The sequence below is a fragment of the Panthera leo genome, chromosome E2 (assembly GCF_018350215.1).
Source record: "Panthera leo isolate Ple1 chromosome E2, P.leo_Ple1_pat1.1, whole genome shotgun sequence".
NCBI classification, from domain to species: Eukaryota; Metazoa; Chordata; class Mammalia; order Carnivora; family Felidae; genus Panthera; species Panthera leo.
Window position 1 is genome coordinate 8,562,690 of NC_056693.1, and position 27,920 is coordinate 8,590,609.

At 54.6% G+C, this 27,920-nt stretch overlaps 1 protein-coding gene across 9 annotated transcripts; it reads right to left on the bottom strand.

The window, feature by feature from the left end:
• Positions 1-212: 212 nt before the first annotated feature.
• KASH5 (KASH domain containing 5) lies at positions 213-27,819 on the bottom strand. 9 transcript variants are annotated; one of them, XM_042919218.1, is made up of 20 exons: positions 27,409-27,819; positions 24,571-24,708; positions 21,036-21,140; positions 20,344-20,530; positions 19,790-19,854; positions 18,510-18,576; positions 18,113-18,274; positions 17,555-17,672; positions 17,172-17,222; positions 12,060-12,188; positions 11,796-11,852; positions 11,430-11,489; positions 10,699-10,763; positions 10,448-10,535; positions 10,079-10,207; positions 7,161-7,219; positions 5,363-5,402; positions 3,549-3,613; positions 3,347-3,463; positions 213-3,227 (listed from the first exon to the last, which is right to left on the bottom strand). In XM_042919218.1, exons 2-20 carry the CDS (start codon positions 24,611-24,613, stop codon positions 3,086-3,088), a joined length of 1,749 nt encoding a protein of 582 aa, XP_042775152.1. In that variant the 5' UTR covers positions 24,614-24,708; positions 27,409-27,819; the 3' UTR covers positions 213-3,085. The 9 variants fall into 9 exon arrangements, with proteins under 9 accessions (XP_042775152.1, XP_042775150.1, XP_042775155.1 ...); XM_042919216.1 differs by having other exon boundaries at positions 3,347-3,466; XM_042919221.1 differs by having other exon boundaries at positions 3,347-3,466; positions 5,357-5,402; positions 11,796-11,846; positions 12,111-12,188; positions 27,409-27,818.
• Positions 27,820-27,920: the final 101 nt, after the last annotated feature.

Below are 27,920 nucleotides of genomic sequence, written 5' to 3' on the forward strand. Positions count from 1 at the left end.
TTTTCTCCTTATTTCCGCTCTCCCATCACTTCCTGACTTCTGTTTGGGCGCAGTGGAAAGATCGGGGGCTCTGGTGTGAAGAGGTACCTGCCATTCAAGACCAAGTTCCCCCAAACCTAGCTGTGTGGTATGGGAAGGACCGCTTAATCTCAGCCTTTTTCCCCCCTCATTTGAGGATTAACCCAGATACACCATGAGAAAACATCACAGCACCCGCGAAGCAAAGCGCTTTTGTTGGAGACGGGTTTCTGCCTCTCTAGCAGCAGCTTCCCGAAGTTTGTTCAGGGTTTTCTGACTGCGCCCTTCCCGGGAGATCATCAGGGCGCCGCGTTGGGGCGGGAGGAGAGAGCAGAGGGTACCAGGCGTCAGGCTTCACAGGCACAGGGTGCGGGCTCAGGTGAAGCGAAGCAGCAGCCAATCACAATCTGTCTCTATCTCTGTTCCCGTCTCTCTCACCGGCGGCTCGGCCAACCCTTCATCCCAACCCTCAATGGTAACCATGGCAACCTACTCGTTCAGCTGCACTGAAGGCTCTAAGGAGCGTCCCGGGGGCGCGGCTCGTGCGGACCGCGCGTTGATTGGCCTACACAAGAGGGCGGGGCTGGGAGCGTGGGCTCGCGGGGAAGGGGGCGCGGCTGGCGCTTGGTAACTGGCAAGCTCTCCTACAATTTATTTCTGGGAGGCGGACCGCGCCCTAATTGGCCCTTAGACTGCAGGGGTGGGGCTGCTTCTCTGATTCAGAAATATTGAATAATGAATGAATAACTATACTCCTCAACACCAACCCGGGTTGGCCAAATTTCACAAATAAGACTCTAAAAGTCAAGAGTAATTCCCCCAAGTTATCAGCGACAGTAAAGGACAGAAGGGTAACTGGAACCCAAATCTGTAAAGTCTAGACCTTTCCATAACTCTCATGGAGAAATGGGATTAAAGTTATGGGCAGTTACCATATGCCGGGCACTCCTGTAAATATTGCACCCGCATTGGCTCTTTGAAACTCACAACCCTGGGAGGAGCTTTACAGGCTTTTGGCTGGAGGGCCTGGTGGTTGGGTCTTGGCCTGCGCTCCTTCCATACCTTACTTCCTCTCTAGATGTCTTGACTAGCATTTGAGGCTTTTCATGAAATGGTGCCTAGAAGTCTTCCCCTCTCCCCTCTCTTTTCCCCAGGAAATTTCAGCAATTCCCCCAAATGTCAATCACCATCCACAGGGAATAACACCTACACCCCCATCTCCAGACTGCGGGTTCAAGGCTGAGGGCTCCAGCCACATCTTGGAACCCTGACACTCACCCCATCCCACAGGGGCTGGGTGTTCCCCCAAACCCACTCTTCCTCCTGGTTTCCTGTTTTGGAGATGCTTCACTGTCTACCAGTCACTGGGTCAGACCCTCGTGCTGTCCTTGCCCCTTCCTTCTTCATCCTCCTTCACAGCCATCAGTCTCTGTCTCCATCCTTGCCACTCTGCCTCTCTGCCCTTCCCCTTCTTTCCATCCACATCCCCAGTGCAGCTCAGGCTTCGTCCTCTGCCGCCTGGACCACGGCTCTAGCCTTCTCCCCACCTCCTGCCTCCAGCCTCACTTCTATTCATCCCCTGTGCAGGATCGAAGCTCTGTCCCCCACCCATCATTGATTCTGCCCTTTCCCTGCTCACAGCCCTTTCTTGGGCACTTGGGCTGGTGTTCAAAACCCTCCATGGGCTCTTGCCTCTCTCTCTCTCTCTCCTCACCACCTCTGTAGCTTCTTTCCTGGCTCCAAATTCCCCCCCTTTTTTTTAAATCCCAGCGACATAGTGCTTTCTATAGCTCTCTACACACTGAGGCGCTTTCCCACCACCTGGTCTGCACACACACTGTTCCCTCTGCCTGTGACACCTTCGGTCGGTCCCTGCTCACTGCAACAAACCTTACTCATCTTTCAAGACTTACACACAGATGCCACCTAACTGGGACAGATTCTCTATCCTCCTGGGAGGGCGTAAGTGCATTTTGTGGGCTCACATGGAACCTACCGTTACCTCTATCACTATCTGCCTTTAAATAGGGGTGACTCTGACCCTCCCAACTTGCTCGGAACTCTCCTCATGAAGCCTCTGCAGTGCTGAAACTGTTCTATATGTTGACCCAGATTTTGCTTTCATGGGTGTTTACATATGCAAAAATTCATGCACCTGAGACTTTAAGATTTTGTCCATTTATCTGTATGGTTCCAACTTTAGTATATGTGCTGCCAAAGAGAGCACATCCATTTATGTGTACATAAGTTACGTCTCAGTTAAAACCTAAGTAACCAAAAACAAGCAATAAAATCTCCCAGAGCTCCCATCATCCTTAGGAGCAAACCAGCACTCCCCAGCCTGGCATTGGAGGGCCTGTTTTTCTACAGCTTTATCTTCGAAGGTCTAATTGTGGCAAACAAATGAGCAGGAAGTGATGAGTGAACAAATGGCACACTGGTCCATTTCCCATGGGCTGTTTGGACCGCACAGGACATCTGTGGGGTGAGCCCGGCCCACATCTCTTTCTCCCTCTGTCTGCCAGGAGGGTGCTCGGTCTCCGAGCCTCTCTTGCAGCTAAGAGTGGTCACAACAAGAGATTTTGGCCAGTGAGACATAAACACAGGTCTGCTGCTGGCCCTGAGAAGGCTACCGCTTCTTCTTTAAAAAAGGTGCACCCTTCCTGCAGGTGCGACGTGTGAAGCTATGCCTGCCATCTCCTGAGCAAAAGGGAAGGGCCAAGAGAATCATAGAGAATCACAGCCCTCCTGGCCCCCAAGTTGTGGAGACTCTGAGCTGTGGGCCCACAGCTGTCCTTCTCCAGACTTGTTTCATGAGAAAAATACCCACCTAGTATTTAGTCCATTATTGGATATGTTTGCTATTAAGAAATGTAGTCACCAATATCAAAAAACCAAACCAAAACAAAAGACATCACCTAAAAACCCAGTATGGGGGTGCGGATCCTGGAGTACTGTATCTGGGGTCCCCGAACTGGGGTGCTCCCAGGTAACGATGGCACAACAATGGTAATAACAGTAGAAAGAGTCCCGGGGCGGTCATTGACTAGACCTTACTCAGGGTGTCTCACACTGGGGGCGGCTGAAGGTAGCAGAGCTGAAGGTGGGGCCAGGTCGGAGGTGGGGACTGGCCCAGCAGCAAGACAGAGAGAAGCAGCAGCAGCAGCAGCCCCAGGACTGGAGCGGGGATCAGCGGGTGCCGGGTGACCCTGGTGGGGGGGCAGTACAGAGTTTAGGGAGGGGCCAGGGAGCTGCCAGAGTCTCAGCGGTGGGCAATGTCCCCGTGTGTGACCATCACCCTCCCTTCCGGGACTGCCTTGGGTCACACCTGAGCGGCTGGGGGTGCAGGGGGGCCAGGCAGAGCTGGCCCCAGTCCGGCCTGCTGACTGGGACCAGCTCTTTCACCACAGGCACCAGGGATCGCTGCAGATCTGGCTTGGCAGGGCTACTAGGCAGAAAAAAGGATGGGGCAATCATGCCAGACTTTCCCCTACCTCCAGGTCCCTTCCAGTCCCCGTGGGTCCTGTTACCTCTCAGGAAGGCTTCCTGGAATGTCTCCAGGGTGAGGGTCTCCCAGAGGGATGGGGAGATTGGCCTGAAAGGACAAAGGAAACGGACTTGAGACACTGGCTCCTGGATTAGGAGAGGCCCTTGGTTTAGCCCAGTGGACAGAAGTGACTGCGTGGAAGGGGTTGGAACACAGTGGCTCAGTGCCGTGAGATACACCACCAGGTGGGCTTCCCAGCTCTGCCAGCTTCCACTGCGTGTCCTCTGGAATGTCACCCCACGTCTCCATGCCCCACTTTCCCCATCTGGGCACAGGGTCGTTGACATGTACCCACCTCACAGGGCTGAAGGAGAGTCTGCCTGAGGGAACACAGGTAAAAAGCAAAATAGCGGAGGGTGCTTGGAACAGTTTCTGGCACTGAGTGAGCACTGGGTAATTGCGTGTGCTGTTCAATATTGCTAGCTCCATTTGCATCTGATTCTGGAAGGATCCAAGTTCCCAGAGGGCAGAGACCTCATCTTCTCCAGGAGTCCAACATTGTGCTGGGCCTAGTCCAGCGTGGGCACTCTCTTTGGGTCTGTCTCCCTGCCTGTATCAGAACCTGCAGGTGCCTTAAGATTAAAGCCCCAAAGGGGAGTCTGGGTGGCTCAACTGGTTAAGTGTCCAACTTCAGCTCAGGTCATGATCTCGTGGTTCGTGAGTTTGAGCCCCTTGTTGGGCTCTGTGCTGACAGCTCAGAGCCTGGAGCCTGCCTGGAGCCTGCTTCTGATTCTGTGTCTCCCTCTTTGTGCCCCTCCTCCACTTGCTTGCATTTCCTCTCTCTCTCTCTCTCTCTCTCTGTCTCTGTCTCTCTCTCTCTCTCAAAAATAAACTTAAAAAAAAAAAAAGCCCCAAATATTTGTCCAGGGGCCATCTCATCCCCTCTGTTGCTCTCAGGCTTTCACACCCACACTTTTGTTCCATGGATGATGCTGATGGCAATAGTAACAATAAGGAATAACAGGAACACCAGTCTCAGCCACCACCTTGACCACTGCCACCTAATGTACACCTGTTCTGTGCCAGGCCCTTTACACATGGTCCTTAACCCTCACCCCACCCTGACAGCTAGGTAAAGATCATTGTCAAGTCAGCTGTGAGGATAACTGAGGAGGGTACCAGTCTCCATGGAAGGGAGTAGGAGGTGGCTTTGGGGTCAGGCTGTTCAGAGAGACCACGTTGGATGGTCTGGAGCCTGAAAGAGCTCAGATACCAGGTGTACATTTGGGCTCTCACATTCCTAACCTGGGGACCCAGGCTCCTCACCCCTCCTCTCCAGGCTTCCTTCCTTCCCTTTCCTTGCCAGAGAATGGGGACTGTCACCCGCACCTCACCCTGTGCCCTGCCACTTTGAGGAACAAAGTAGCAGGTGTGTGTGGTGATAGGCAAGGGGGCTGTGACAGGCGCTGTGCCCCAGGGAGTTCTGGGGCTGGCTGGGGAGGGCCTGCCCCCTTCCTGTGTGTGGGCGCATGTGCGTGTGCATTTTCGCATTCCGGGGGCGTAGCCACGTCTGTGAGGCCTGTGGCTTAGCGGCTGCAGCCCTGTGTATGTGCTTGGGGGGTCCCCTGGGAACATTCTGGCCGCCCACTGGCCTGCAGGCCTCCCCCCACAGCACCGTCCGCTCTCATTAGCTATAGCAAGGGCCTTGTTATCTCTTGGCCAAATGATTTTTCTGTCTGCTCAGGAGAAGTGGGGGTGTGGGGTGAAGGCTGGGAGGAGCTGCCCGTACAGCAACCTCCTCCAGGGCCTGGAGTAGGTAGGGGCTGGGGAGGGGTGCTGGGGACTGCCTACCCTGACCTGGGTCTCTGCTTCCTCCTCTTCCTGTCTTCCGGGTAACCTGAGAAGACAAAAAAGTCACTGCAAGCATCTTCCTTCTGCCTAGCTTCCCTTTGCCCACTATGGAGCTGGATGAACCTTTAAAGCAGGGGTCTCAATGCAGACCGGGCATCGTGGATGAGCGTGGGGGTGTCCTGGAGCCCCAAGAGCAAACTGCTGTGTGTAGGTCAGCGTATGTATTTTGCAGGGGAATTTTCAACACGCTCTTCATACAACTGGCTTTCTCAGCTGCTATGTTTCCAGCTGATGCCTTAGCTGGGAGCCACGGCTTCTCTTCTACTCTCCCAACACCAGAGACTCAGGGCTCTCCCAGACTCCGGGGCAGGTCCAGACCCCACCCCCCACTTTGTGCCTGGTGGGCCGTGCCACTTTTAGTGAGTCTCAGTCTTACTGGATCTACTTTTAGGACTGAGATTCCAGAAGCCAACTGTGTGAGCAATTCCCCCCACCCCACAAGTCATTCTCTGGGGTGGGCGAGCATCCACCCTCTGCTCCCCCGAGGGCTACAGCTCTCTGAAGTGCCTCTTTGGAGACTCAGACCTCAAGCTGTCTGGCCCAAAGGCCCCTCAGAGACCCAGACGTCCACACCACCAGCTACCACCTTCATCTGGGTTCAGGGATCCATCCTCCAGCTACTACCACTTTGACAACCTCAGGACACAGCTGTTTCTTCAATTAGCACCCCAAAGTCAGCTAGGCTGGGAAGCCCCCAGTCAGACACAGAGGTGTCTCATCCCCTGGGACTTCTACTTGGGACCCAGGTGGCTCCTCCCCCAGCTCCTCTCGGATCGAGCCTTCACCCCTACCCATTGTTAGGGACCACAGGATTCACTACCTCCCTTGCTTCCCAATCTGTGAGTCACACTGTCCTGCTCCTGGGAAACTCAGATGGCCAGCCCCCGCCCCTGTCGCTGCTCAGCCCCTTCTCCCCTCCCTCCCCTCCCTGGTGACTGCTAGGGAAGGTCACAGCTCTGGAGCCCCCCTCCCGCCCAATCTCAGCTTTCTCAGAGGAGCCCAATTAGAGGCTGGTGGCAGGAAGCCTCATTAGCTGCCTCAGCGGAGAGCCTGAAAAAGAGGAGGGGGTGTGGAAGGCCCCAAGGCCAGGGCCCCGGAGGAGAGTGGGCCCAGACATCTAGTGCTTTATCTCTCCTTGGAGGCCTGCATCTAAGCTTCGGAACAATCACAAGGCTGGGGTTCCATGGCCCTCCACCCCATCACTAAGTCACCAAGCTGGGATTTGAACCCAGGCTGTCTGATTCTAGAGTCCCCGATTGTCTTGTAACTACATGGGTGTTCGCCCTTGACCCAATGGGTTTCATTCATCCCAGGGTTCCCTGGAGGCCTTGGGAGAAGTGTGTTCAGTGACCTAGTGACTGAGCTGTCCCATCTGCCTGACAACTGTCTTCTTGTCTGAGAGTCTCCTAGATGAAAATTGCTCCCACAGGACTCCATTCAAGCATTACCTCCCAGGGAAGCCTCCCCCGAAGGTGGAGTGAAGTGTCAGATGTTCTCACAGAGCCAGCCAGGTCAGAGTCCGTGTCCCTCTAGGCTAAGAGATGCTGAAGGCAGGGCTGGGTGTGACTCATCCTGGGTCACAGGCCCAGGATGGCCTCAGTGTGAAGGAATGAGTGAGTGAATGAATGAATGATGAGCAGCTCCCCCAGGGCTCTTCCAGTCCTTGTATGCTATTCAAATTCATCCAAGAATTTGGTGTTACCTCAACGCAGGGGGATGGCTCTGGAAGGAACAAGCTTCTTACCACATCGATTGCTCCTTCCTTCCTCCTTGAGGGTGCGCTGGCTCTCCCTGGAAGTTTCTCTGTGGGAAAAGAACAGGTTAGGTCTCCCAGGCTGCGACACCTGCAAGAATTCACCACCTTGGGGCGCCTGGGTGGCTCAGTTGGTTGAGCGTCTGACTTTGGCTCAAGTCATGATCTTGCAGCTTGTGAGTTTGAGCCCCGCGTTGGGCTCTGTGCTGACAGCTTGGAGCCTGGAGCCTGCTTTGGATTCTGTGTCTCCCTCTCTCTCTGCCCCTAACCCACTCGCATTCTGTCTCTGTCTCTCTCAAAAATAAACAAACATTAAAAAAAAAAAAAAAAAAAAGAATTCACCTCCTGCATCTAGGACCTGCCCTCCTCTTGGGCTCTGTCACTGAGGCTGGCTCTGCATCCCTCTCAGAGCAGAAGCCAGAAACAGGAGAGTTGTTCTGGACCCCTTTCTATTCAGGACCCAGGAGTCCAGGTCCCCCAAACCTCTCGTACTCCCACAAACTTCTCACACTCACGTGGACCCAAAGGAGGCTCAGTGTTTCCCTTCAGATCCCCTTTCCCTCCCAGGTTCCTGGTCTTGGGCAGCTCCACAGCTGTTCTCCTTCAGGATCCAGGTCCTGTTTTCTCCGGAGACATCTCCGTGTGTGGCCCGGACCACCGACTTGATATTGTTTTCTAAATACATTCCTGAGCTCCAGCCTTGTGTACCCATTGACCTCAGGTAGCCCCCCAAATGCCCCTCAGGATCTGCATCTCACTAGGTCGCAGTATAAGTTTGGCATCTTTCTGGCTTCTCCCTTCCCAGCACTCTGCGTGCCCAGCCCACTTGCCTGCAGCTGTGTCCCCCCGCCCTACTTTTCTCTGCCCGTCATTCCTCTTTCTCCATCCCAGGGCCCTGGCCTGGCTCAGACTTCATCCTCTGGACTCTTGCCCCAGCCTCCTCCCTGGCCTCCTGGCCTCTAATCAGAATCCATGTGGGCCGCAAGGAGTCTTTCTACATTCAGAGCTGACCTCGTCCCTCCCCGCTCTCAGCCCTCCTGTGCCTCCTGTGGCTCGATGGGGAAAAGTAGAGTCTCCCAGCCTGATTTTCAGGGAATCCCTGTCGTGATATGGCCTCCCGGCTCACTAGACACCTCAACTCCCTCTGCTTTCCGAGCATGTTACATGCTTTTGTGCTGCCAGGAAGGCATCTCTTTCCTCACACCACTTCTCCCTCTTGTTTTCCCCAAACAAGCTCAAGTGTCAGTTTCCCTGTGACACTTCTCCAGTCTCCCACCTGACACAGGTGCCCCCTTCGCTGGGCTCCCTCAGGGCCTGCCGCCCACCTCTGCACACCCATCGTCCTGCATTAGGATGGCCGCTCTGCACAATCTCTCCCTCTGGCCCCAAGCGGCTCCACGTGGTAGCTCCAGGACCCAGAGCAGGTGGCGGCCAGAAGCCTGGGTCTCCGTGCCCCTGGATGGGGCATCAGAGAGCTCACAGCAGAATCCACTCTAACTTACACGTCCTCTGAGGGCTGTGACTCTGCTGCCCATAGGCTGTGTGACTGGGGATGTGTGACCTATCTGAGCCTCAGTTTCCCATACGTGACAGGATGAGGGATGAGGATGTCTACCTCACAGAGATGCTGGGGGAGGTAAATGAAAAATCAAACAGCACTGGTGTCGAAGGGAAACACAGAAGCATCTCTCAATCCAGGGAAAACGTGAGCAGAGAGACAAGTTTCTCCTTTAAGAATGGTAAACGGGGGCGCCTGGGTAGCTCAGTTGGTTAAGTGTCCCGACTTACTCTTGACTCTTGATTTCAGCTCAGGCCACAATCTCATGGTTCGGTTCATAAGTTCGAGCCCTGCACCAGGCTCTGTGCTGCTGGTGCAGACTCTGCTTGGGATTCTCTCTCTCCCTCTCTCTCTGCCCCTCCCCACTCGTTCTCTTTCTCTCTCTCTCTTAAAAATATAAATAAACCTAAAAAATTAAAAAAAAAACCCCAAAGAATGGTAGGCACACCTGGGTGGCTCAGTCGGTTAAGCGTCCGATTCCAGCTCAGGCCATGATCTCACAGTTTGTGCGATGGAGCCCTGTGTCAGGCTCTGTGCTGATGACTTGGAGCCTGCTTCAGATTCTGTCTCCCTCTCTCTCTCTCTGCCCCACCCCTGCTGTTCTCTTTCTCTCTTTCAAAAATAAATAAGAATAAACATTAAAAAACCCAATGGTAAACAGGTAATTCTGAAGCAGTATAATTCTCAAGATGATGCAGTTACAGAGCTGTGAGCAATATCTTCTCTGGAAAAAAACAAAAAACAAAAAACAAAGACTTCTGGCACGAATGGATTAAAATCTCACTTTTCTGTTGTGGACACTGAAGACGAGCTGTGCCAGTTGTTTCAAAGGGTGTTGAAATACTGTTCAGGCAATTACAGAAGTCCCAAAACAACAGCTATTGGTTGAGTTCAAGATTTCACAGTGGGCTTGCTAAGCTTTTCCTAAAGGTGCTTGCATCCAAAAAGTAAAAGTTTTAGAAAAATAAAACCAACAAAAAAACACACATGCAAAAACCACCCCCCAAAAAACCCAAAAGTAAAAGCTTAACATATCTTTCCGGTGTCTGGAAGAACGCTTCACGTCTTACCTTCCCCCTGCAGACCCTGGTAAATAATGATTCCTGACAGTGTTTTCCACCTGACAAAAACTACCAGCAGGCAATTTGTGTTTGCTTTGTTTACGGTCTATTGCACTCCTGAGCTGGTCTCTAGGGGGCAGGGATGGTGTCCTGTCTGGCTTGGGCTCTGTGTCCAGCAGGCCCTTCAACACTTGCCTGTGGGATGGGCAACAAGCTGGTGGCACGTGGAGCCCCAGGCCCCTTTCCCAGGTCCTGGACGCCGGTGGCCTCTGAGCCCCTCCCATGCTCACCTCTGCCCCAGCTGGGGCTTCAGGTGGAAACTCAGCTTCCTCGTCTGTCTCAGTCTCGATGATGACCTCCTCCCACTGCCACACTCCACAGACAGGGCTGGAGAGAGCGGAGTCTGCCACTTCTTGTTTCTGGGAGGGAAGGCATTTCTGAGACCAGGGATGCCAGGGTGAAGGCAGATGATGGGGATGGAGATGGGCTGAGGCATGGGGTGGGGGAGGGCAGGGGGCTGGCGTGAGGCTGGGTCGGGGTAGGGATGGGGTTGAGGACGGAGATGGTCCTGGGGGGCAGATGGGGTGGGGTGAGAATCAGGGCTGGGTCAGAGCCGTGGCCGGCTGGGGGTTGGGGTGTTTCCATGGAGCTGGGCCCACCTGCCGAATGGCCTGGATCTCCACGCCCAGTGACGGGGGCAGCACCTGGGTCCAGCCCGCTCTTCTCACCTGGGCCCCTTCCGGTAGCCTGGTGACACCGTCAGGAGGGAGAAGGCTCTCTCTGTGCCTGCCTACTACCTCTCGGTCCACCTACTCTGGGGTCGTGGCCCTGCCCACCTTGTGGCTGGAGGCCGGGGGTCCCTGCCTTTGGGCTCTCCTCCTGCCTCCTCCACCCCTGACGTTCCACTCACTCATCCGGCCCCTCATGGATCTGACTCAGCTGCTCCTCCAGGTGTGAGATTTCCAGCCTCAGTTCCTGCAAAGGGGGCAGTGGGGGACCCTGGCCTCTCTGTCCTTCTCTACCTCCCAGCCTTGGGCTCCCCTTACCGTCACTTCTACTTCCCCAACTTTTTTGAGCTCTCCAGACACATATTCCCAAGAGACAAGGAGAAGAAACTTAGGAAGCCAACGAGAGACAGAGAGCAGCAGGAACCTAGAAGGTAACCTACTGGCCAGGAAAATTAAGAAAAGGCAGGCAGAGACGGAGACGCACAGAACAAAAGACATGGATGGACACAGATTCACAGGGGGGCAAAAGACACGCAGGGTGTAAGAGACTCATAACAACCAGGGACCAACAGAGAGTAGTGACCCCTGGAGACGGACAGACTAGATCGAAGAAAGGCAGACACAGAGCAAGATGAGCAGGGGAGATGCGGTGAGAAGACCCCCACAAAGAATGAAAGTGGACCCAAGATGGAGATACACAGAGTGAGAGAGAAAGGAAGGAGCAGAGAACAAGAGAAAAGGCAGAGAGAGAGATGGAAACAGAGAGGGAGAGACACACAGTAGTAGAGATGGAAGAAACCAGGTATAGAGACTCCACAAAAGATGGGCAGGAACAGAGAGAGGCAGCAGATCCCAGAGACGGCAAAAGAGCGGGGCTGGGCAGGGGGCCGAGGGTGGGAGGGCAGCCGCCTACCTGGGTCATCGTTCTGTACTCCTCCAAGGTCTTGGCCAGACTCTCTGCATGTTGAGTACGCTGGGAAGGCCCAAAGGTAACTGAGACTGGGCCCAGCCCCAGAGAGACACTGAGGCAAGGGGTAGGGGAGACTGGAAGGGTGAGCTTGGGGGGAAGAGCTAGGGCCTGAGGGAAAGCACCAGGTTTCTAGATCCTGCAGGGTCATGCTTGTGAGCCTGGTGTTGGGAGCAGGGAACCCTCTGACCTCTCCAGGCTGCATATCCATGGAGGAGATCCTGGCGGGACCTCCCTTTCTAGACTAGGGGCGGGAGATGGCCAGGCACATATGGAAGGTGAATGTCCCCTTACCACCCTAGGGCCCCTCACCTCAGAGAGGACAGCATCTCGTTGGCAAATGAGGCGTTCACACTCAAAGAGCTGCCGCTGCCAAGGAAGGAGCCCGTCCATCTGTCCGGCCTTCCGGGACTTGCCTCAGCAGGCGCTGCCCTCCCCGGCCCACCCAGCTCTCTCGAGCCCCTCTCCTCAACCTCCCACGATGTCTCTGGACATCAGCTATCCCGAGAGGGATTTCAGCCAAGCTGCCCGGAGCCCTGGGAGCCTGATGGCTTGATGGAAGTCCCCGGTTCTCACTAGGCCAGAGTGGCTGAAACTGGTAAAAATGGCAGGAGGAAGAGGTTCCACCTTCAAAGCGTCCTTTTCTGTGGCCAGCTCCTCACTTCTCCTCTTCACTCCGTCCCGCTCAGCCAGTAGTTTCCCGTTCTGGAAGAACGAACAACCGGTCATGTCCCCTCCGGCACATGTTAGTACTCACAGCTGACATTTCCTGAAAAGCTGATATGCAATAGGCCTCATGCTAAGCACTTTCTATGTTTTGGCCCATTTAATCCCTCCAACCATCCTGTAAGATCTCAGTTTTGATTTCTCTGCGCATCACTGGGTGCTCGTCTGTAAAAACAGAGATGAGAGCTGCCTGGGTGGCTCAGTCATTTCAATCTCCGACTTCGGCTCAGGTCATGATCTCAAATTCATGAGTTTGAGCCCCGCGTTGGGCTCTGTGCTGACAGCTGGAGCCTGCCTCAGTTTCTGCGTCTCCCTCTTTCTCTACCCCTCCCTCACTCGCGTTCTCTCTCTCTCTCAAAAGTAAATAAACGTTAAAACAACTTATTAAAAAAATGGAGATGAGATAGACCTACTTCATAGGGTTGCTGTGTGGATTAAATGAGCTAATGGTGACTGCTAACCTGTACTGAGTGCTTTGCAAGTGTTAACTCATTTCTTATCCCCCATTGTTTTTTTTTTTTTTTTAAGTTTATTTCTTTTGAGAGAGAGAGAGAGAAATAGTGGGAGAGGGGCAGACAGAGGGAGAGAGAGAATCCTAAGCAGGCTCCACACTGATAGCGTGGAGCCTGACGCAGGGCTCAAACTCATGAACTGTGAGATCATGACCTGAGCTGAAATCAAGAGTCTGTCGCTGAACTAACTGAGCCATCCAGATACCCCTTTACTACCTCATTGTAAAGATGAAGGCAAGTCTAGCACAGAACAGTTGTGCAACTTGCCCCAGGTTATACAGGTGATAATTCATGCAAACACATGTCACTACATATAATAAGCACAAAACATATATGGTATATGGTAATTGCCTGGCATATACCAACATGTTCAGGAAATGTAAAATGCATAATTTTAAAGATATCTTCAAAACTTTGTAAGTGCTTTTCACACACATATGTGAAAATAACAGTACAATGAATGTGCACGGCCCATCACCCAACTTTGATAATTATATACATTTCCCCAGTTTCTTCCCTATCCTCCAAGGCTTTTGTTTTGTTTACCAGATGATTCAAAAGCAAATGCCAGATATCACATTATTTCACCTATAACTACTCTGGCATTTTTGTTTCCTACTTGAGGAATTTTCACTTTAGTAAACTCACAATACCACCATCATCTTAAAATGGATCATTCCCTACTGTTGTCTCATACTGAATTGGTGCTTTAAAAAAAAAAAAGTTTATTTATTTAAGTAATCTCTCTACTCAACATGGGGCTCGAACTCACAACCCTGAGATCAAGAGTTGCACGCTCCTCCAAGTAAGCCAGCCAGGCACTCCCTATGTTTTTGTTTCGTTTTTTTCATTTTAGTTATCTCACAAATGTCTTTTCACATTTATTTAGTTTGTATGAGGATCAAAATGAGGTCCACCGTGGCTTTTAGTTGAAATGTCTCCTTTTCATCTGACAGTGGTCACCCACCTCCCCAACCATGGCATTTTTGAGGGCCCTTCTTTTGTGGAAGAAATCAGGTTATTTGTCCTGTAGAACAGGGGCATTTGGATTTGACTTACTGAGTTCTCATTCCCTGTGCGGGATGTTCACCCCGTTCCTCCAACCTCTTTATTTCCTCTAAACTGGTGAGTAGATCCAGGGCCCTGGCCAAGCTCCTGTTCCATTTTTTGGCAGGAAGATTTCACGGGTGCTGCTAAACGTGTCCTCTTGCACCATTCAGGAAGAATGTAACGTCTGGTTGTCCCAAGTGTTAATGTTTTTATTGGGATCACCTCCCCTGTCCCAATTTTGCAGAGGAAATTGAGGAGTGGAGGGACTAAGAAACTCTAAATGGTGAGTGAGTGGATTCAAACCCAAATCTGACTCTAAATGCTGCAATTATAACCCCCAGATTCTCTGAGCCAGACATAGCCCTGGGAGAGAACGGGGAACCAGCTTCGTCTCTCCCCTCAGGGGAGCTCATTGCTAGAGGTGGAGACCGGTGCAGAAGTAGATGATGACAACATGGGAGGCAGACTCTGATGAAGCTTAGCCCCTGGGCCTTGTGGGAGCCCGGATGAGGGGGTTCCTGAAGAAGCAGTGTTGGGGCACCCTGAGTCCTCCAGGGTGAGGAGAATGATCTGAGAGAAAAAGGGGGCTGGGAGAGGGCAGCACAGGCCAGCCATGCTGTGAGATCTGAGAATAGAACGGCCCCAAATCCAGTCTGGAGTTTCCAGGCACCAATACTATAGCAACTTGCACTGACTTCGATGGGAAGCAGCCACGGGCAAAAAGCATTTCAGCGCAAAGAGGCAGGTGGACTTCCCTCGCCACACCCCTCCTCTCAGTGCCCCTGGGGATACCCAGGCCAACTCCTCCTTCTCTCCAGCTGGCTCGGCTCCAAATCCTCCATCAGTGGGCCCTCACGCTCAGTCTCAGCGGCCTGGGCTGCCAGGTGAAGGGCAGAGGAAGGACGGACCAGGAATGCTGTGTCAACATCTGTCCACCTGGTAGGGGATTTGCAGGCTGGATCCTGGGCCACTCGGCAGGGAACCTGGTTACTCAGCCTCTCCCGCCTTCTGCAGTAACCTGAGCCCTGCTCTGTAGATTCTCTGTAGGAAAACCGAGTGTCTGAGTGTCCCCTACTCTAGCATTATTCTACTGTAACTTGAGAAGTCGATCTATAGATGCTCTGTAGGCTGCCGCGGGGAGGGGATAGGTGGAGGGGAAGCAACCAAGAATAGCTCTGGTTTATCGAGCGCCTAGGATGCCCCAGGCACCGCTCAAGGCACTTGACCTGGCAGTGGGCCTTCTGGGCTGGGAGGAGGCCCAGACTTCTGGCTGCAATTCACCCTGCTTATTCTTTCTTCTGCTTTCATTGGGGGTCCACTCTCCACGTGGGCAGGTGGGTCCTGGTCTGGGGTGGATGAGATGGAAATCTCGGAGGATTCAGAAGTGGCTTGTTAGCTAACCCAGCAGCCATTCTCACCCCCTCTGACTTGTTCATCTCCCACTCCAGAGGCTGAGCCTCCCTCACAGCTGGGGGTGTCACGCGGTCCAGTTCTTGCCAGCGAGATGGAAGAGAGGTATGCTGGGGTGGTGGGTACAGTGGGGGTGCTCCTGGGAAGCCTTTTCCTTCTGATGAAAAGACAGCTATGCGAGAAGCATTAGCTGGGCTCCCCTGTCCCTCTTTGTCCTGATTTGGATGAGACCGTGAGGGCAGAGCTGCTGCAGCCATCTGTGATCACGAGGCCACAAGCAGATGAACAAACCTGAATCACCAAACCAATCCAGAGACCTTCAAAGCCTCTTGTTACAGAAATGAGTGCCCTTTGGATTGAAGCCACCATTTCTTCTGTGTTCTCTTCCTTGGAGCTGTAAGTATTCTGGCCCATCAGCGGTTGGATTACCCATGCCAGGGAGTGGTGTGGCTATAATCATATGATATCACTTTGTCCGGTAACATAGAAGAGGGAGGTTCTGCCATGGGGCTTTAGGGAGAATTTCTCCCTGTTCTTAAAAAGTGATGTTCTGGAAGAAACAGTTACTTCCTGGCTACACCCCATGCCTCACATTGTGGCAGCCATCTTGTGGCAATTCCCATTGTTCCAAATGATGGAACTCTCATGGAAGAGCCAGAGAACAATAGTGGAAAAGTTTCGGATTTGAATACAAAAGCTACAATACAGATGTAGGACAAAGAGATTTGGGGGGATCGGGCAGAATCAATATCATTGCCTGGACTCAGCAAAGATCTTTAGGTCAGGGGAGGGGTGCAGGAGGGTCAAAAAAGAGAGCAGTAGAGGGGAAACATGCCCTGAGCCAGCCCCCAGCCCCGGGTTAGCTAAGGTGGGGGGTGAAGAGGAAGGATGCTATTGAACAACACAACCCCTGGGAGCTCTGGGAATCAGAGAACATTTCTCAGCTCAGTCTCAGCCCCAACAAGGCCTGTGAATAACAGAGTAGAGATAGCTGTGTGAGAAGCAGAGGCTGAGAGAGACCCATGAGGCCCCCTATGGCCACAAAGAGTCTCAGGGAAGTAGCCAAGCCTCCTCTTTGGCCCCTGAAGGGTATGGAAGTGGCTGAGGGAGAGCCCCAGAGGCCCCCGTGTGCTGGGGGGTCCAGAGGGCCACCACCAGCAGGTGCAGTGAGGACTGTACATCCAGACACCAGAGGCAATGCCCGCCTCCCAGTGGATGCCAGCGTGTGGTGGTGACTAAGGACGAGGACCAGATGGGATGAGGAACATCAATCTTGTGACCAGCAGAGAGAGCAGATGTGGAGCGAGGACCGCCACCTCCTGGAGCACTGAGATGCTGTGTGGGTCTCCAGCAACTTAGATGCCACCTTGTGGGGGGTAGTGACGATTTTCATTATCAATTGATGAGTTTAATTTCCATCTAAGATGACTAGATGGATCTGGATTTAACAAAGGCTCGGGAAGGAGAAGTCACATGCCTAAAGGTGGCCCATCTTGTAAGTGGCAGTGATGGGATTTGAACTCACTGATTTCAAGGCCTGTATTCTTCCCACCATAAAAATGCTAATATATGAACAATACTGGTTAACTTTCAGTGAACACTTCCAATGGTCCTGCCTCATACCTAATACTCTATAAGCATCCTTTTGTTTAAATCTCACACAACCCAGTGAGGGAGATTCTATTATTTTGCCCATTGTTACAGGTGAGGACACTGAGGTACAGAGAAGCAATAGACTGACCCATGCTTATGGAGGCAGCTCCAGCATGGACCCAGGCAGTCTGCCCCACGCCCCTCACTCTTACTAACCACAGCAGTCCTCACATGCAGTGATGTGACCTTCAGAAACATTCATATGTTATTGGGATTCTGGGGTCTCCCTCTACAGAGTGGGTGCAGGCTACTGAGGATGTTTGGGGCAGACGGGGCGGGGAGGGGAAGATCCTGAGGACCGGGGAAGGGATGGGGTGGGCACTGGGCCTCAGCTCACCTCCTCCTGCAGAGTCTCCATCTCGGCCACCAGATGCTGCTGTTCCTTTTCCTGAGCAGCCGCGAAAGAGGACAAAGGCTTTCTCAGGACCTCCTTGCCCCCATATTGCCCTTCTCCCCCACCTGGGAACACATCTCGGGTCTGGGTCATTAAGGAGCAAGGCTGGGAGAAGGGGTCTGGGAGCCCTGATGGCTCCTGCTGTCCCCTTTGTCATAAAAGGGATGGCAAATCGATCTGAGCCCTAAGTCAGGAGCAAGCAGGACCTGGAGGAAGGGAGGAAGCCAGGGTAACCTCTGCACCTTCCCATTTCACAGTCAGACACCGCTGCTCAGACTCTTTAAGAAAGGGAGAAGGCACCTTCGTGCCCCTTGCCCAGAACCCACCGTCTGTCGGGCCTGGGCCAGGAGGCTGCGATTCTGCTCCTCCAGGCTCTTGGCCAGAGTCTTCAGATCCTCCAGCTCCTCATCCACAGCCTTGGCACACTGCAGAGCCTGCTGGGTACTGAGTGGGGGCGGGGCAGATGGGCCACGCAGGAGGGAAACAGAGACCATAGAGATAGATCCACTCAGAGCTGGAAGTGACAGAGACCTGGGGGTGGGGCACAGAGACCCAGTTTCTACCTAAAAGACTAAGGGGGTGGGACAGAGACCCAGAGAAAGCAGGAGGACTAAAATAGGGGAATCATGATGGACAGGAGCATAGAGAAAGGGATAGGCTGCTGACACGGAGACTCAGAGAAAAATGAAGAGGGAAGTCTGAACCCAAGAGACCAAGAGACAAGAACTAGGGAGACACAAAAGAAAAAGAGCAAAAGAGAAAGGGACAGTGCAGGGTTGAAGACAGGGCAGGAGGTGCAGAGAGAGCATGCGGAGAGGAGAGTGACGGGGGTGAGGGTGGGGGAGGAAAGCCTGGTCAGGAGGGACACAGGTGCACCGGCCCACCTGCGAAGCTGCTTGCGCAGGGCTGCAATCTCCTCCCCGAGGCGCGCAGATCCCTCCTCCGCTGTCTCCACGCTGCGCTGGAGCTTGGCGTTCTCCCCGGCCAGCCTGCGGTTGCTGAGCTCCAGGTCCTCCAGGCTGCTCAGCAGGTCAGCTGTGGCGGGCCTGGGGTCAGGGAGGGGCAGGTCACTGGCCACAGCTCCGACCTCCTTTCCCAGGTTGGGGTGGGGGTGGTGGGGACCTGAGGTTCTTCTGGAGAGAGAGAGAGACAGGAGAGAGACTGCCCCGCTCTCCTGGAGCCATCAGCACAGCACCCCTCCCCCCATCCCTCACCCACTCCCGAAGGACCCCAAGCCCTATGACATGGAGGCTGGAGGGCAGCGGGGGAGAGAATAGGTACAGCTCAGGTCTGGGGTCTTCGCCTCCAAAGCTCTCCAGGTTGGCTGGCTCCTCAGCTTCTGGGCATCCTGGGGAAGACAGACAGGGTGGTGGGCTCCCCGGTGACCTTAGGTGTTGGGCCACCCCAGAACTCGGGCTTGGCCTCCGCTAGCCTCGCCCTCACATTTGTTGTGGGTCATGTCATCTACTCCTGGGGCTACAATTACATCCACCAAGTGAAAGGCCTTTTGCTCACTGGCACCTTGAGCAAAAGCTGGCCCTCACTCATAGCCCCGATTCCGTCACATCCAAGATGAGGCAGCACCTTAGCTGCCCCCAAACCTGTTCTTCCTCCCAGTATCCCTCCCTCCCGGCCACTCGGCTGTCCTGGCTCATCCCCACAGTCCACTGGAGCCCAGGCCCTCCTGCCCTCCTCCCCCATTCTCTGTCCTCCTCTCCTCTCTGTGTCAGCCAGTCCTGGCTCAGGCTTCGCCCTCTCCTCTTCCTCACCCTCTCCTCACCACAACCTCATCCCCAGCCTCCTGGCCTCCAGCCTTCCCCCACCCAGAGGGGTGTTTCATCAACAGGAGCTGACCTGACCCTCCCCTGGCCCCCAAGCCCAACTGGAGAAAGTTTAAGGGAATGTCCAGGAAGCTGTATTTTTTTTTTTTTTGCTTTTGTTTGGTTTTATAAGGTATAATGGGAACACTTTTTACGGCACGCCTCCTGTGTGTGAGGTCCCAGGGATAAAATGGTGAGCGAATCAACTAACCAAATAGCACGGCAGGTAACTTAATCGGTTAATCATGTTTTTACAGGATAGGAGGGCTGTGAGTGAGCCTGGACTGCCAGGGACCTTAGCCTGGGCCTCCCAGGGCTTCCCCACAGAGGGTTCCCCAGGTGTGGGAAGTTTAGGGGGAATAACCTGAGGGGAGGACCATGGTGGGCAGGCACTGAGTGCATTAGAGGCTGAGCCAGGAGGCCCAAGGGAGCAGGGACTAGAGAGCAGGCGGAGCTGGAGAGAGCTGACAAGGAGAGGTGGGCAGGGCCTTACGGGCCTCTGTGATAGGCTGGGGTTAGGAGGAGGACTCGGAACCAACCCCTGAAGAAAAAAACCCCAAAAGGTCAAGAAAGGAGGGAAGGCAGTCATGGAGGTGCCTAGAAAGCCAAACTCACAGCTCCAGGATGGAGCTAAGGTTCCAAGGGTCCCACCCTATGCCCCTGGCTCTGTCTCCAGGTGGGAAGTCCCCCCACTGTCTGACCCCGGGCCTTCCTGCTTCATTCTATATATAGTAGTCTCACCAGATGGCGGTTGCTGGGAGGTCAGGGCCCCCTCGAAGGCTGTCTCCTCTTCCAGCTCTAATCCCCTGTATCAAAGGGATGAGGCTTAGAGCCCCCTGCAGCCACCCCCAATCCTGACCAGCCACGAAGGGGGATTGCTGGTGGCAGGAGGAGGGGCCGGGTCAGGTGAGAGCCAGAGAGCATGGACAGCACCACCGTGGGGAGGAAGGTAAGGCCAGATGGCAAGAGCCCTGGGCCAGATGGAAAAGCAGGAGAGGCAAGGCCTGCGTTTGGAGAAGGGATGGGGAGGGGCCTCAGTCAGCCCCCTAACACCCCAACTTTTCCTTCCAGCCCCTTTTATTTCTGCTTCCCCATCCCAGGAACTTTGTCTTCAGACTTTCCACCCCATTCCCCCCAACCCCATCTCTTTACTTTTCGCTCCTCCTCAGCCTCCTCCAAACCACAGTAGGTCCCTGTGCCCAAAGGGTGCTGGCTGCAGTAAGCAGGTATGAATGAGGTTAGATCTCAGGAAGGACTTCCGGGGGGGGGGGGAGGGGAGAGGTGCAGAGACCCACCCATCCAACTGACAGGCAGCAATCCAGTCCCGCATGACGACCAGGAAGGTGTCCAAGTCCACAGTGGCCTGAGGGCCCTCCCCATTGGGGTCCAGGTTGCAGGCCAGTGTTTGGAGGCGTGCATCCTGGGAGCCCCGTCCTGTCACAGCCTCCAGGTAGGCTAGTACGTGGGTCACAGTCACGATACCTGGGGACAAAGCATGCCGTGAGGGAGTCTAGGGCAAGTGGGGGGGAGGGGAGTAGGGACAGGCAATGGCTTGAAAGCAGGATGCCAATGGCTGGGCTGGCAGCACCTCTGCATCATGGCTTAACTGAGACACTTTGGGCAAGTCCTTTCCCCTCCTCTAAGTTGAACTCTTCACCTGGAAATGGAGCCCAGTCATCACCACTCACAGGGTGGACCCAAGAGGACCTGCTATGCCCCATCAGGCCCTCAGTGGCTGCCCTCCCTCCCTCTCCCTAGGCCCTACCCTCTTCCATTAATGTCCTCACCCTGAAAGGCCTCGGTCCCTTTATCCAATCCTTCCAGAAGCTTCCTACAATCACCCATTTTTCTGTAGGACCCCCAAGAAAGGGCCCTAGCCCATCCCTCTCTTTACAGCTTCCCAGTTTCCAGCCTCCCCATCTCTGTCCCTTATTATTCCTTGTGTCTCCCACGTCCAGGGCTGCCAGGCTCTCATCCTGTCCCCCACCTGTCCTCTGGGGGTCACAAGCTTCGAACGTCGAGTTGAGTATTTGCTCCTCTAAGCTCAGCAGCGTCCCCAGGCTCCCCTCCTCCAGCTGGTCCCAGAGATACACTGAGGAGACAAGAGGGCCAGCCCGCCCATGAGAAGGGGAACAAGACGAGGAGTGACCCCAGGTCCTGTGCTCCTGCAGAGGGGAGTGAATTCATCCTGAGCTACCTGGAGTTAGGGCTGGTGGGGAACAGCAGGAAGCTCGGGCTGGGGACAGCAACAGTAAGGGCCTCCTTGGTCCCCATCCTGAGGATATGGGCCCCTCTTTCAGGCCAGGAAGTACCCCCTGCTTCTAATCCTTTGTGTCTGAGCAGCTCAGGAGCCCAGATAACAAACAAGGCTCTGAAATCACCCTTTCCTCCTTTCTTCCCTGGCCTCCCAGGCTCTGCTCAGAGGGGGCTGGGGCAGAGGAGGGCAAAGAAGAGAGGATTCTGGGAGGAGCTGAGGGTGAAGGGGGGCCCAGGAGCCAGGAACAATCCAATAAGGCGAGGGCAGCCTGGATCGATTCTGCCGGCCACATCTCCGGTTTCCCAGCCTGCCTGGGGGGGCCGGTTGTCTTTCCTACCTGAATCCCCAGGCGGGGCTGGCGTCATTGCAGCCCACAGCCAGGGGCCCGAGATGAGAGGGGATGGGTGAGCTAGGTAGGGTGAGTGGTGGGGGAGTGGTTAGGAGCTCATAGCCCAGCTACGTGACTATGGGCAAGTCCATTCTCCTTTCGAAGCCTCAGTTTCTCCACCAGTAAAATGGGCAGGTAGTGATTCCTCCTTACCAGGGCTGGGAGGGTTAGGTTTGTGTGTGGGAAGAGACCTCCCAGCACAGACACACAATGTAAACGCCCCCACGTCTGTTTGTCCACGGCTGTATCAACAGTGCCTGCATATACAGGCACTCAATAAATTCTCCACGATACAGGGGAAGATCCTCTACCCCAGGGATTACTGGGGTCCACTTCTCTGGGACTGGAAGTGACCTGCAAGGGTCCCCACCCTTGAACAACTGGGTATAGCGGCAGGCCTGGCACAGGCTGCTGGGTTTGGCTGACCCAAGGGGCAACCCGAGCAAGGAACGCAGACTCTCTGAGCCTCAGTTTCTTCCTCTGGAAAATGGGGCTGGTGTTCCCTCCCTCCTAGAGAAGAAATGAGAAAATCTGGAAAGGCTCTGGGCAGAAGGAAGGCCTGGCGCATGGTGGAGGCTCGATAACAGAATTGAACATTCATTTAGCAAATGAGTAGGTGCCCTTCCTCTTCTGAGGGTTTTGTATGGACCACGGCCACTGCTATTTTTAGCCCCACTTTACAGATGAGGTGAGTGAGACACAGAGTAGTTAGGAACTTGCCCTGGCTCTTTTTTTTTTTTTTTTTTTTTTTTTTTAAGTAGTCTCCATGCCCAATGTGGGCCTTGAACTCACGACCCTGAGCCAGCCAGGCACCCATGGGTGCTCTAATTCCTTTTAATCTCCAGGGTTCATTGTAGACAGCTAACATTCAGCCCCCGCAGGTTTGAACCCATGCTATTAGGGAAGGGGAGAAGGAACCCACAATTAGAGGAGACACCAGGGCCCATGCTGGGGCTTTACCTGAATTTGCAGTGTTCGCCTCTCACTGTGCTCCCCAGGTTATGAAGGAGGACCCTGAGGTCCAGCGAGGTCACTCCCCAGGGCTGCTCAGCCAGAGTCAACCCAGGACGTCTGGCTCAGAGGACCCCCACGTGTCTATCTGGGGCCCCTCAGGAAGATGTCACTCTGCCTGTGCTGTTCTGTTCCTTTCCCTTCATTTCCATCCTCCGTGTCTCTACCTCTCTCTGTGTCTCTGTCTCTGCCCTTCTCTAGTTTTCTCTCTGGCTCTTTCTTTCCATCTTCCTCCCCATCTCTCTCTTCCTGGGGCCCTGCCTCTCTGTCTCTGTGTTCCTTGCCCCCATTTTCTTCCCCGTGTCTCCAGCTCTGGGCTTCTTTTCCCATATCTCAGTGATTCTCCATTCCCCAAGCCTTCTCTCTTCTTGCCCTGCTGTCTCTCTGGCTTTTTCCCCCCAGCCTTCCTCTGTCTCCATCTCTCCCGGGTGTGGCCTTCCCTTTCCTTCAGGAGCCTCCCAAAGGCGGCTCAGCCCCGGCCCAAGGGATCCTCTGGGCCCGCACGCCCTCTGCTGGTGCCGGAGAAGTTTTGATGTCGGTCACTCGGTCCGCCAGCCCTGGCGCTGCCTCCCGCACCCAGGTGTCTGCCTCCTACCTTCCCCTCTGGAAAGACTCCTGAGGCCAGAGTCCAGGCCTGCGGCTTTGAGAAAAGACGCAGGCTCTGCTGCTGGATGCTGGGAGCCTCTAAGAAAGCGGCCCTGCCTCTCCCCAAGGGTGGGAGCCTCCTCCCCCATCACATCGGGCTCTCCCACTTAGCAGATGAATTTCAGAGAGGGCAACCCAGCGTCTTCCTCCCCAAGCCGGCTTTCACACCCCCTTGGTTTGCATCCATCCAAACAAATCAAGAACAATAATTGAGCTCCTACATGTCAGACATTGTTCTAGGGCGGCGCTAACCAATAGGGCAGCCACTTGCCACATAAGTTTCTTGAGTGCTTGAACTGTGGCGAGTGTGAATTGAGATGCTCTATTAGTGTAAACCACACACCAGATCTTGAAGTCCTAGTGTGAAAAAAAAAGAATATCCCTAATACATTTTTATATTAATTACATGCTGAAAGGATACCATTTTGGACACATCAGGTTAAGTAAAATCTATTATTCCCATTCCATTTTGCCTGTTTCTTTTTACCTTTAAATGTGGCTAGTAACAAAATTTAAAATTACATTCATGGCTCACATGTTGGTCAGCACAGCTCTAGGGACCAGGAATGCCAGAGTGAATAAAACAGACAGACCCCCATGTCGGGACGCCCGGGTGGGTCAGTCGGTTGAGCTTCTGACTTTGGCTCAGGTCATGATCTCACAGTCTGAGAGTTCAAGCCCCGCATCAGGCTTGGGCTCACTGCTGTCAATGCAGTGCACAGCCCACTTCAGAGCCTCTGTCCTCCTCCCCCTCTGCCCCTCTCCTGCTCCCACTCTCTCTCTCAAAATTAAATAAACATTAAAAAACAAACCAAAAAAAAAAAACCCAAAACAAAAAAGACCCAACTCATGTCCCAGTGGGAGACAGAGACTAAGCAGTGCTATGAAGAGAAGCAGGAGACGGGAGGGAATGTGAAAGGCTTTTCAGAAAGCAGAGATCTGAATGACTAGTGAGGGGCGACCCAGCAGGTCATTAGGGAGGAAGGAACAGAGCTTGCTAAGGTTTCTGCTGTAGTTTCCCCAGAACAAAGGAGATACGGTATCCAGACAGGTGGGCGCACATCGGCACTTCATCAAAGATAGCTCCCTCCCTCCCACCCGGCACCAAAGTGGAGGCTCAGTCACCCTAAGCCACCTCTCTCAAGTCCCCAAGCTGGCACCCACTCACCCACTGCCCCCTCCTCATCCTCCCTTGGGGTGAACAGGGGCCCAGCCACCTACTTTTTGCAGCGGGGCCACCCGCCCGGCCCTCTGGGACATCCATGGGCCACCCTGGTCGCTCCACAGCTGCTGGAGAAACTAACAGCCTGCCCCCATCACTGGGAGGGACTGGTAAAGGATCGTCTGCTCCAAGAGCTCCTGGAAGGACAAAGGGGAATGGCCTCCTCAGACCAGCCACCCTGCCCCACCTGTGCCCCAGGCCGCTCTGGGTTCTCAGAACCTGTTTGCCCACCCCTGCCTCAACCGGAGCAGCTCCCGCTCAGACCTGTTTTATGAATTGGAGGTGTGGGCTGGGAAAATGGGGGGCCAAGGAGTGGGCAGCAGAGATCAAAGAGGGGGCTGGTGGGTGGGGGTCACTGCCTCCTTGCTTCCCTCCCCCACCTCCTCCCCACAGCCTGTCAAGTCCCTAGCCTTGTCCCTCTTGCCCTATGATTCTAACTTGACCCCTCCTCTCCTTCCCTACAGCTCTGGGTTCCATCCTCTCCCCCTGGGCCCTGGGCCCACCCTCCTCCCGGCCTCCCAGTCTCTAGTCTTTCCCTCCCCGTCCATCCCCAGCAGCGCCCCAGAGCTGACCTGCCCAGTGTTCTCCCGTGGCTCCCCAGTACCCCAGGGACAGAGCCTAGACCCTGGACCTGGCATTGAAGGCCTTGCACAGCCTGGCCCTGCCCGCCTCCCTACCCCAAATCACACTTGCTGTTCCAGCAATTCTGAACTGCGTGCTCTCCCCCAAACTGGACTGGCTGTCCCCACCTTGGGGTACCTGACTGGGACGCCTTCCTTTCCAGCCCTTCCTGCCTTGGCTTATCTATCTCCTCCTCTGGGAAAATGTTTCTGAACCAGCTGCCGTCTCTGGGTTCCCACACCACCCTGGGCTACCGACATTCTGCCGGATCAGTCTGTATTTGGAACTACTGGCCTCCCGTGCGAGTTGGACCCCATCTCTCTCCTGCGCCAATCCCTGCCATGGATCCCTAGTGCCCTCAGGGCTAAGTCCTAGCCCCTCTGGCTGGTGTGGGACAGAGTCGTCGTCCCTGCATTTCCTGGCCCCTTTTTGTCACTTTTCTCTCCACTGGCTGACCTCTAGGCCCCTCCCGCTCATCACAGCCGTGGGAGTTCTGCACCTTTGCGTGGTCTTCCCAGGCCCAGGTGGTACCACACGCACCATCCTCACATGTGGCCCCTGCCCTGGCTCACAGCTTCCCTGGGAAGCCTTCCCTGAGTCCCTGGGGTCCCCTAGGGACCAGTGAGGGCCTCCCTCCTCTGTGCCCTGACAATGCCCTGCCCTACCTCCATTATAACCAGGTTGACCACCCGTACGACTTATCGTCCCAATCCCAGGACACTGTCAAGAGCGAGAAGAGTGTTGGGGCACTCGGGTGGCTCAGTCGGTTAAGCGTCTGACTCTTGGTTTTGGCTCAGGTCACGATCTCACAGTTTTGTGAGTTCAAGCTCCACATCGGGCTCTGTGCCGACAGTGAGGGGCCTGCTTGGGATTCTCTCTCTGTCCCTCCCTAGCTCACACTGTCTGTCTCAACTTCAAAAAAAAAAAACTTAAAAAACTTACAAACTTAAAAAAACTTTAAAAACTTAAAAAAAAAAGTAAAAGAGTGAGAAGGGTGCTATTAATAATTACGCTGGAGGGGCGCCTGGGTGGCGCAGTCGGTTAAGCGTCCGACTTCGGCCAGGTCGCGATCTTGCGGTCCGTGAGTTCCAGCCCCACGTCAGGCTCTGGGCTGATGGCTCGGAGCCTGGAGCCTGTTTCTGATTCTGTGTCTCCCTCTCTCTCTGCCCCTCCCCCGTTCATGCTCTGTCTCTCTCTGTCCCAAAAATAAAAAAAATTAAAAAAACGTTGGAAAAATAAAAAAAAATTAAAAAAAAAAAAAATTAGGCTGGACAACTATGCCCATCGGGGCTACACTGGGCACACTGGGGCAAATGGCCCACATAGGGTCACCTGGGGTCTGTCTGTCCTCACCCCACCTGCTCGTCATGCCTTTCCTCACCAAGTACTCCCCACACCCTGCTCTCCCTGGCGCCAGCCGGGTCCACAGCCCTGGAGTGCACGCCTCTTGGCAGCTTTTAGAATGTTCTAGAAAAAGCAGCCTTTGAAGAGAGAGCCTTCCAGGGTTTGGACAATGCTGGGGGGTGCAGAAGGGGGGTGATGGCTGTGGGATCTGGGGGGGGGGGGAGGGTCTGGCACCGGGTGCTTCTGACAGGGACTGGGGGATAAACTCCCAGTGAGGGGCTGAGGGAGGCTCTCGTCAATCACGGAGGGTCTTCCACAGGGAGGCTGGAGCAGGGGGAGGACACAGGCAGGAATTAAAGGGGTTCGGATTTGAAAGGGGTCTCTGGGTTCCAAGAGGGTCTCTGACCAGATTTCCGGGGCGTCTCTGGAGTTCTGGGGGTGTCTGGATTTGGGAGGGGAACCTGACAGGATTTTTGGTGGGTTTGACAAGATTTCCGGGAATCTCTGACAGGATTTCGGCGGGGCGCGGGGAGGGGCGGGGGTTCTCTGATTTGGGAAGGGAGCGTAACAGGATTTTTGCGGGGTAGTCTGGCAGGGTCCGAGGGAGAAGTCTGGCAGAATCTCTAGAAGATTCTGACAAGATTTCAGGGCTCATCTATCACACTTCCTAGGAGTCCTTCTCAGTATTTCCGAGGGGTTTCCATCAGGATTTCACGAAAACTTTTAACAAGGTTTGGAAGGCCTTGATATTGGGGACCGTGCCCTGGGATTTGGGGGGCTCTGGCGGGGCTTCTCTGGGGAACCCCACCACATCCCGGGCGTCCCTGAGCCCACGTCCCGCTCTCAGGACACAGCCGGGGCCCACGACCTACCAACGGCAGTTGCTCGGGAAGAAGGTACACGTGCGCCGTTCCCGCCAGAAAAACGTTGGGGCGAGACCGAGGGCGCGCGCGGCGCCTAAGCCCCGCCCCACCTGGGCGCCTCCCCACGACGCAGGCGCACACCGGGGGAAGGCTCGCTCTAGTCTTGTGGGTTACCTGCACCCGGGACGCCGCGCATGCGCAGGACTGTCCGGGCGCGCACCCAGCCTGGCCGGGCGGGTGCACGCGTATTGGCCGGGAGGGCCAAAGCTGGAGGGAGGGCGGCAGCCAGCGGAAGCGAGGGGCGCCTGCGTCCCCTACGTTGGGGTCCTCTCTCCGGCCTCAAGCTTGGGTGCCATGGGCCAGTTGGATTGAGGGACCCCTTGTCCATCCCCCACTTTTCATCAGCTTCTAAGTCACGCCCGTTTTGCCCTCTCTTCCGTGCAAGGCTGCCCATCGCCGTCACAATGATGTTCCTACCCCGTCTTGCCTCACCACTGCCGCGCCCTTTGTGGCTCTGGTCA

Excerpts from the sequence above, each read along its gene's own strand:
- KASH5 (XM_042919213.1), bottom strand. The coding sequence starts at position 24,613 with ATGGATGTCCCAGAGGGCCGGGCGGGTGGCCCCGCTGCAAAAA. Across the intron at positions 11,853-12,059 it reads GTTTCAGCCACTCTGGCCTA|CGGCAGCTCTTTGAGTGTGA; the intron begins GTGAGAACCGGG and ends CTTCCTTGGCAG. Across the intron at positions 3,228-3,346 it reads CTGCACCCCCAGCCGCTCAG|GGTCACCCGGCACCCGCTGA; the intron begins GTGTGACCCAAG and ends CCCCCCCACCAG.